Source organism: Simochromis diagramma, unplaced genomic scaffold, assembly GCF_900408965.1.
Source record: "Simochromis diagramma unplaced genomic scaffold, fSimDia1.1 OVJJ01000649.1, whole genome shotgun sequence".
Classification (NCBI taxonomy): domain Eukaryota; kingdom Metazoa; phylum Chordata; class Actinopteri; order Cichliformes; family Cichlidae; genus Simochromis; species Simochromis diagramma.
In genome coordinates, this window is record NW_024387444.1 from 1,140,169 (window position 1) to 1,149,843 (window position 9,675).

Genomic DNA, 9,675 nt, shown 5'->3' on the forward strand with positions numbered 1-9,675 from the left:
TCATTAATTAACCTAACATGCATTTCTTTGGCTGTGGAGGGAAGCTGGAGGACCTGGAGTAAACCCACTCAATTGCTGGGAGAACATGTAAACTTCACACACAAATGTCCCAGCTGGTTGGTGGATTAGAAACCAGGCATTCTTGCTGTGAGGCAACTGTGCCACCCCTAGTTTTATAACAACTGATTTCACAAAAATCACCAAATATCACTGTTTATGTGCAGCAGCCAAAGCTGAAAGCACAACAAGGATGTCTTATCCAGTTTTACCTTCTACTGGCTGTGATAAAAAATGGGAGCCACAAAGTTTTTAAAGAGAGGAGGTCAGGGTGGATGGACGAGTTGACAAAACACTGGGCAAGTGCAGATAAAGGAGATTGTTTCCCATATCGAATCAGCATTGCTTTAACTACAATTTCCATAAGTCTTTCTTGAAGTAGGTTCTTTTGGGTTCTTTTATTTTTTTATTTGTTTTATGGGGGAATGGGGAAGAACAACTCATATTAGTTTTAGTGATCATTAGGACATGCAGCTGAATTAAAAATTATGTAAACAGATTTAGTTTAGCCCAGAAGAAGGTAAACAATTTATTTTAAAATTGACATCTTTTCTGTGATAACAAATCGATTATCACCAGTCAGTTAAAACTCACTGAAAAGTCCTGTGAACCTCTTCTGTGCACATGTGCCCAACAACATGACTTTTTGGGAGTATAGGGGCAGGGTGACACCATATCTGCTATTACAGGAATCTCCCATAGCCCTCAGGATTCTTTGAGTGCTTTGTCTCCTACATTGTTAACCTGGGTATCAGCTGTTAAATGCTGGGCAGGTGGTGTACAGCAGGTCCACAGCTTTTCTATTATTATTTCTCTTAGGTTTTGGCACTTGCTTGCATTTAACACCTCACAGAAACAATTGACATGTGATGGGTTCAACATATCATTTGGAAATGGAAAAACTTATGAGGTTAACCAACAGGGAGCTATTCGGAGTAGTATTTACATGGTGACAAATCACAACAACAGTCATCTCAAGGTAATGTATTGTATTGTAAGGTAAAGCTCCTACAATAATACAGACAAACCCCAACAATCAGATGGCCCCCTATGAGCAAGTAGTTGGCAGCAGTAGAAAGGAAAAACTCCCTTTTATCAAGAAGAAACCTCCAGCAGAACCAAGCTCATGGAGCCATCTGCTCACGGGAAGAAGACAGGACAAAAGACATGCTGTGAAAGAAAGGCAGAGATTAATTACAACTAATGATTAAATGCAAAATAATGTATATACACATAAAGAGGTGAGTGAAAAAGAAGTGATCAGTCCGTTAAAGGAAGCCCCCAGCAGCCTGGGCCTATTGCAGCGTAACTCTGGGAGGGTTCAGGGTCACCTGATCCAACCCTAAACAGTCCTGAAGAGGGCTTTAAAACTTACCTATTACATTTCTAATACTACTTTCCAAATTCTGTAAAACCCAAATATTGAGCTACATTTTGTCACTTTTCACAATACACATGCAATTTGAGCCATGTTTAAAATATTATTGCAAATGGATAAACGGGAAATAACGGGAAGTATTAATGGAAAATCCTGGAAATACTTTGATGATCGTCTGATCGCCTTTGAACTGAAACAATAAAATCTAAAAGACTAGTCTACTTTTATTATTATTGTTATGATTGACTTTTATTGAGCTGCACTCACCTTCTGATAAATTAGGCTATAAAACAGTGGATTTGCAGAGTGTGTGGTGCTGATGCTGTCCTCTCTGCCTCTGCCGCACCTTCTCCCTCTCCTTCTCCTTGCAGGGTGCCCTGTCTCCTCCTCTTGGCATCATCCACTCTCGCATCGTCGCTGTATTGGCTGCTGTTTTGTGTTTCGTGTTTACTCGCAGGACGACCCCTCCCACGGTGACATGTAACCCGAGCTTCAGGTGAACAATTCTGCTCCGGCACCTCTCCGTGGATTGCTCAGAGGGTTGAAAACGATGCGCTTTGCTCCGAAAAGCTCCAAGTTGCTTTTGAAAGACTCGTGAAACAGGACCCGGTCGCCCCCCAAAAAAGCGGGTCTGGATAACGGCACGATGATTTGAACGGGCAGCGATGTGGATGTAAAGGTGAGCTGGGCTTATGCTGTGCGTCTGCGTTTTGGTTCCTTCAAAGTCGCAAAAAAGCCGGTTGGTATTGTTCTGCTGAGCCGTGTGTGGGGGAAAGAGCAGGAAGGACAAATAACTGATTAACTCAGCATTGTAGATGAATAAGTATGGCAATGATGTAGACCCACGGTCACGTTTCTATATTTTTAAACTATCTTTTTCAAGTTTTCTGTGCATTTAATATAGTTTTTGCAGTAATTCTTTAAGATTTGTAACTAAAAATCAGGTTTTTGTTTAAGTAAAAGAATACATTTATTTATTTATTTAGAATACATATTTGTAAGGCTTGATTATGGATATGCATTTAAACGTATATCCAAAGTAGCTAAATACATTTCTGTAACAAATAATAAATACAAAAATACAAGTGAACGGGATTATTTTCTTCACTTGTTTATTTCTGAGTTAAAACATGTCTGGGTTTTCAAATTGAAATTAGGTTTGCAAAAGGTGGCACAAGAGCCTGTAAACACAGAATGATTGGCACTGCAGCGTAAGAAATTATTTAAATGTTTGTTGATTATCACATTAATTTCTGTCAGTTGTTTAGTGATTGCTTGGCTGTCTCCTTTCTGAATTGACTTCATTTTTTTTTTTCTCCCGTGCCTCTCTGGTATTAATCCGCTCTTGCTTTACTGCTCATTTCTTTAAATTACCATTATGAGAGAAATTTATCAGAGAAAACAGCTGCTTATGGTGATTTGAAGAGTTGTGTATCCGAATTATTCAATGACTCTTGATTAACATAATAATTAATAATAGTTCTGACTTATTCTTGGTGTTTATATTATCTGGTACCTTGTTTTCTGAATGGATGAAAAGGTCTACATAGATTTACTGATGCATTTGTTAAAATTGAGGGGGCAAGTAGAAAGTAACAATTGGAAAAAAAAAACATATGCTAATCTGTTCTTTATGTGTACAATGTGATACTAACCTGTAAACAAATGCATTATTACAAAAGATGTGGTCTTGTGAGCAGTGAAGTAAGCAGACTGTATTTGTATTGGGGGAATAGGGGAGGAGTGTTACTGCTGTGCACATATCAGGTTACACTTGTTCCAGTCTTTACTACCAGTTGTCATGTATGGGTGATGCCAGCAGCAATCATTGTTGTATTCAAATGTGGATTCTAAATTATTTTTAGAGTTGCATGCATGTCATGCCTTTACCTATTTTATCCATTTCCTTAAACAGTCTTACTGTGTGTTCCTCTTGTCATCTCGGTGCCTTTAAAAAAAACTTTAAATAGAAAACACTTTTATTCTGATATCGTCATCCACTATGTGTATTTTTATTCTCAGGTAGTATAATGCATTAATTTCCATTGTCTTTCTCTTTCACTTTTCTTGTTTTGTCTCTTCAAGCTGTAGACTATCTGAGGATTATAAACCTGACATGTGTACACCTAATGAGACGGTAACCTGAGGTCCATCCTGAGGAAAAACCAGGATGCATTCCATTACCTTGGAGCTTTTAGGCAAGACCAATGTCAGGGGTTGCTGTAATCCCTCTGCTGCAGGAGTGCTGTTCCTGCTGTGTCTTGGCTTCCCTCCCTCTATGGCCGCTTGCCCACCTTCCTGCCTTTGTGCCAGTGATATAATTTCCTGCAGCGGATGCAATCTGTCTGTGGTGCCCTTTGATCTACCAGGTTATGCCACACGGTTGGACCTTAGCCACAACAGACTCATTGCCCTGCATGTGGGCTGGATTTCCCAAACGCTGCAACGGCTCGTTACGCTGATTCTCGGCAAAAATTTCATAAGAAGCATTGACGTGAACGCCTTCAATGTGACACCACATCTCCTCCACTTGGACCTCTCGTCCAATCAGCTGACAGTGCTGAACTCATCCATCTTCAGTGGGTTGAAAGAACTGAAGGAGTTGCTGCTGTTTGACAACCAGATTATTCAAATCGATCCAGGCGCCTTCAAGGACCTCTACAACCTACAGAGGCTCTACCTCTCTACAAACAGGCTGTCAGTCTTCCCCCTAGTCATTTATGAAGAACCCGAGGGACCTCTAAATCTGACATTTCTAGACTTGTCATATAACAGACTAACTAAGGTGCCTGTCCAAAGCCTCCTGTCCCTCACTCGCCAAAGAGGAATTTATTTGCAGGAAAACCCTTTAGTCTGTGACTGTGCGTTGCTTGCCTTGCTGGAGTATTGGATGTGGAAACAGTATCCCCCTCTACTGGATTTCAGAGGTGACTACCCATGTAAAAAAGGAGCAGAGTCAGGAGTTCATTGTAAGGAGCATGAAATGTCAGATATGCCCCTTGAGACACAGATCTACCAAGTAGAGCCTGGTCAGTGGTTAAGAGTACCATGCCCAGGGTTGACTTTGCCTGCTCAGGAGGGGCTTGTGGTGTTTTGGGTCACCCCTACAATGGTACTGAATTCCTCAAACAGTGATCTAAGTGCCCGCCTCGCAGTTCTTCCCAATGGCACCCTTGAAGTTCGAGAAGCGCTGACGGAAGATTCTGGAACATATGGGTGTGTCATACCCCGCGGACATAACTACAACCCCAGTCACTCTCTGGAGGTCACAGTGGTAGTTGGAAATTTAAGCATTACCTCCACCAGCGGTTCAGCGCATCGCAATAGTGCAGAAAATTTCAACACTGCATTTACCACACTGGCTTCTTGCGTGGTCAGCATCATATTGGTGCTCCTCTACCTCTACCTCACCCCCTGTCGGTGTCGGGATGGCCGCGGCGGGGACTCGAGAGGCTGCGGCGGACGAGCCATCATCCTGTGTTCAGACCCCAGAGATGTGGAGACAACACAGCAGCGGTCAAATGGGAAGAAGGTGGTTTTCTTAGAGCCTCAGACCGAAGACTCTGACACTGGCTGCACCAAAATTGCAGCAGTTAACTTGAGTCATGTCACTTCCGAGGGCATTCTTAAAAATGGAAGTAGGACAGTGGGACAGCCCCTCACAGACCCCACTCACATGGCATAGCAAGAAAAAGAACCTTTTGCACATTTCTGTACAGCATGAACCCAAGTTTTTTTTTCTCACTGTCTTCTTTCAGTACATCATGAAAAAATCCATTTGATGTGAGTACTGCACAGTGATTCTTGTGAAGTAGTTATGCACTGTGGGGTTTGGGTGTTTGGTCTAAAGCAGAAAATGCAATCCTTTTGTGGGCAGAATTTCAATTATGTCTCGACTGTAAGTGGTGTCTGTTTTTTTAATATTAAGAGTTCATATGGAAATTTCAGTGTTACCGCAGGAAATTGTTACAGCAAAGATCACAAAGATAGAAATGTGGGTGGGTTTTTTATATTGGGCCGAGAGAAATATTCACACCTGATGTGATGAGCTGTTAGAGGCAGTGGCGGCTGTTGGGTATTGTGCTTGCATTTTCAATGCATCATGACCATTCTTTTAGCATCTGTCTTGTACCGTGGGGCATATTGTCTTTGAAACATGCCAGTCGTACTTGTGAATTTATCTTAATGTTGTTTAACAATGTTGTGCAGATGAAACTATGTCTGCCATTCACCTTTAAAATCTATATGAATCTGTAAAAATTTCTTCTTAGACTAAAATACACACAAAACCCATTGTTTTGCTATTGTTGCAGAAAAAAACACTTGATGAACTGTTACAGGGGTGGTTTACTTCAAGAAGAACACATTTCCAAAATACACCATGATGATATATAGTTGTTATTGTCATGGCTTTTGTAAATAAATGATGGATGTAGCTAAAAGTATGTCATCCGTAGATTTGTGGTCTGCCATTTTGGGGTGGGGGGAAAAAAATCTATACGGCACAGAATCACATGTATGTATTGATATAGGGACACCAAATATTGACATTTCCTTAAATGAATGAAAATCAATAAATAATGAATATATTAAAATGTTCTGGGAATACTACTCTACCAACAAGAGGGCTCGTGTCCTTCACCACCATCCCGAGACAAAATTAACCGAACAAACTTACAATAAATCCGTTCAACCAAAAAACCATCCAACATATAATTCTATAATTTCCAACTTGACTCCATTCAATTGAAGACTGAAAGCAAACTGACTCTGCATTATGGCAACATTTTCAGCAGGTTTTAGTGACATGTTTGTATGGTTGGCAATGAAATTTTGAAGCCAATAAAACAAAAAAACTAAAAAAAAAGACATGAGATAAATATCTTATTGGGTAAAACAGACATTGACAAAGTATAACTTTGAGGAAATAGCTTTTAGTTGGTGCCATTTTGACTGATTTCATCGTAAATTTTTTCTTTTTAAATTGAACATAATCAAACGTGGGGAAAGTGGTAGTGCTAACATTAGCAACAGCTAGCTAGCATTATTTCGAAGATGTGCAATTCACTTTAAAATGAAATGCTAATTTTCTCTTGTAAAACACTGCCAATGTAAAAATATACAGATGCTGATCAGGGCCAATGTGTATCATGTGTAGTTCTCAATTATGCCTTAAATTCAGTAAAACAATAACAAAGACAAAAATTAGCCATGAAGACAAGAACTGTTAAAAACTGGGTTTTAATCTGTTTCTGCTGCAAAGTTTGATATTTTAATATATCTATAGGGACGGACTCGCTGAACCAAGACGTTCTCACTCCCAAAGCGTAGCATATCACGTTATGTGACAAAACGTGTTGGGTGGCCAAACATAGGAACGTGTTTGGCCACCCAACACGTTCCTATGTTACGAGGTTACTTTTTGCGTTCCCATGGGATGCCTCAGGACGTGACAAATTGTCGATATGTTACGCGTCGGGAATGAAAAGCTCTGCCTGAACTGACTCTCCAGTAGCCATTTAAGAAACTGCAGTTTTTGGTTCTTTGGCTCATTTTTTAACCCTGTAAGGTTCAGAGAACTCCCTCCATATCCAGAAGCGCCTTGAGGCGACTTTTGTTGTGATTTGGCGCTATATAAATAAAATTGAATTGAATTGAATTGAATATCCGATGTGGACTGGATTTTGTTTTTGGTAGCTATATAAGCAACACAGTTTGAGTTACAGTGACAGAATTGCTGGTCTCCTGAGATTCATCCACAGGGCTTTGTTGTGTCTTTTGACTCATCGTTTTGGTGTTATAATTTGCAGCTTTAGTTTTTTGGTTGACATTTACTGTTATTGATCGTGTGTCCAGCAATCCATATTATGTTTATAGCAACATGAATATTTAATAAATGTATATAAAAGGTAAAAAACTAACAAGTCAGGACATGTTAAACTTTTTTTCAAACAATAATTTTTTTTATATTCAGGATCCATTTGTTCACCACTGTGCCTAATTACCCACAAAAAAGAGAAAAAAAGAACATCCTCTTTTTTTTCTTTTTTTAAACAAAGTAATGAAATGAACGTTAAGTGAAAGTTTATCAAGTTAATCTTTCTATTAAGGCTAACTTTTGTGTCTTTTGCCTTTGTGATTACATATTCTTTATTTTAACAGATCCAAGTTTGCAATAAAGTTGTTCCAATTTGCACATTTTTCAGAGAGATATAGAGATAACCACCTTTCACTTATAAGCTGCTGGTTAAAAGTGTGGTTAAAAGTGTGGTTGTATTACCACATTGCTGTCTGAAAAATAGTGTTAATTTATTTGAAATTATTACTTAGCAATAAAATTTACAGGCATATTCATGTGTCTACTGGCTTCCTTGGGCTCAATCAATGTCCCCTGTTTTTCATCCATTAAACTTTTGCAGGCAACAGGTCACTTGGGTTTAAAGTTAAAGTCACTGAAACGAGTTGTTTAACACATTCTTGACACATGGCAGACTTACTTGCTACATAGGGGTAATATAAACTCTGTTACAGTGACCTAATGTTTATACTTGTGAGTGTGTACATCAGCACTGTGGATTTTAAATGAAACACTGAAGATGTGATTGAAGTGTAGACTTTGAGCTTTAATTCAAGGAGTTTTACCAAAACATTACAGATGCTCAAAACTAATTGGAGGAACTACTATCATTTCAAATATAAGACTTGTTTTTAATACTTAGATGAAAATATTTTGCAGTCATCAAATTACCAAATGTTGTGTTTCCTCCCAAGGGATGCTCTGCCAGGCCTTTGCTGCAGCTGCCTTCAATTGCTGTTTGCTTGTCTCCGTCTTCTGTTTTGTATATAATAGCTGAAAAGCATGCTCCATTGTGTTAAGATCAGGTGATTAACTTGTCCACTGAAGTGTATCCAATTTCTTGACAAACTCCTGTGCAGCTTTTGCACTGTGCTCTGGGTCATTATCCATTTGCGAATCCTGAATTTGAGCAGAGAGTACAGCCATGTAAACCTCACATCTAAACCTCCCGCTAACAGCAGTCACGTCATCAATAAACACCCATGAAGTGGCTCCACTGACAGCAATACAGGCCCAAGGCATAACACTGCCTCCACCAGGTGGAACATAACAGATGGTGGTATGTTTCATACTCTCCATACTTTTCTTTTCTTTGGTTATTTTTGGTTTTATCAGTCCAAAGATTTTTTTGGCTCTTGTACAGTGGGGCAAAAAAGTATTTAGTCAGCCACCGATTGTGCAAGTTCCCCCACCTAAAATGATGACAGAGGTCAGTAATTTGCACCAGAGGTACACTTCAACTGTGAGAGACAGAATGTGAAAACAAAATCCATGAATCCACATGGTAGGATTTGTAAAGAATTTATTCGTAAATCAGGGTGGAAAATAAGTATTTGGTCAATAACAAAAATACAACTCAATACTTTGTAACATAACCTTTGTTGGCAATAACAGAGGTCAAACGTTTACTATAGGTCTTTACCAGGTTTGCACACACAGTAGCTGGTATTTTGGCCCATTCCTCCATGCAGATCTTCTCGAGAGCAGTGATGTTTTGGGGCTGTCGCCGAGCAACACGGACTTTCAACTCCCGCCACAGATTTTCTATGGGGTTGAGGTCTGGAGACTGGCTAGGCCACTCCAGGACTTTCAAATGCTTCTTACGGAGCCACTCCTTTGTTGCCCGGGCGGTGTGTTTTGGATCATTGTCATGTTGGAAGACCCAGCCTCATTTCATCTTCAAAGTTCTCACTGATGGAAGGAGGTTTTGGCTCAAAATCTCACGATACATGGCCCCATTCATTCTGTCCTTAACACAGATCAGTCGTCCTGTCCCCTTGGCAGAAAAACAGCCCCATAGCATGATGTTTCCACCCCCATGCTTCACAGTAGGTATGGTGTTCTTGGGATGCAACTCAGTATTCGTCTTCCTCCAAACACGACGAGTTGAGTTTATACCAAAAAGTTCTACTTTGGTTTCATCTGACCACATGACATTCTCCCAATCCTCTGCTGTATCATCCATGTGCTCTCTGGCAAACTTCAGACGGGCCTGGACATGCACTGGCTTCAGCAGCGGAACACGTCTGGCACTGCGGGATTTGATTCCCTGCCGTTGTAGTGTGTTACTGATGGTGACCTTTGTTACTTTGGTCCCAGCTCTCTGCAGGTCATTCACCAGGTCCCCCCGTGTGGTTTTGGGATCTTTGCTCACCGTTCTCAT

At 40.2% G+C, this 9,675-nt stretch overlaps 1 protein-coding gene across 1 annotated transcript; it reads left to right on the forward strand.

Annotated features, from left to right (window-relative positions):
* Positions 1–1,946: 1,946 nt before the first annotated feature.
* LOC120722596 (amphoterin-induced protein 2-like) lies at positions 1,947–7,546 on the forward strand. The gene is made up of 2 exons (XM_040013625.1): positions 1,947–2,114; positions 3,521–7,546. The coding sequence occupies exon 2, from the start codon at positions 3,606–3,608 to the stop codon at positions 5,118–5,120; it is 1,515 nt and encodes a 504-aa protein (XP_039869559.1). The 5' UTR covers positions 1,947–2,114; positions 3,521–3,605; the 3' UTR covers positions 5,121–7,546.
* Positions 7,547–9,675: the final 2,129 nt, after the last annotated feature.

What these genes read in the sequence shown, in the direction of transcription:
- LOC120722596 (XM_040013625.1), top strand. Translation starts at nt 3,606, where the DNA reads ATGCATTCCATTACCTTGGAGCTTTTAGGCAAGACCAATGTCAGGGGT.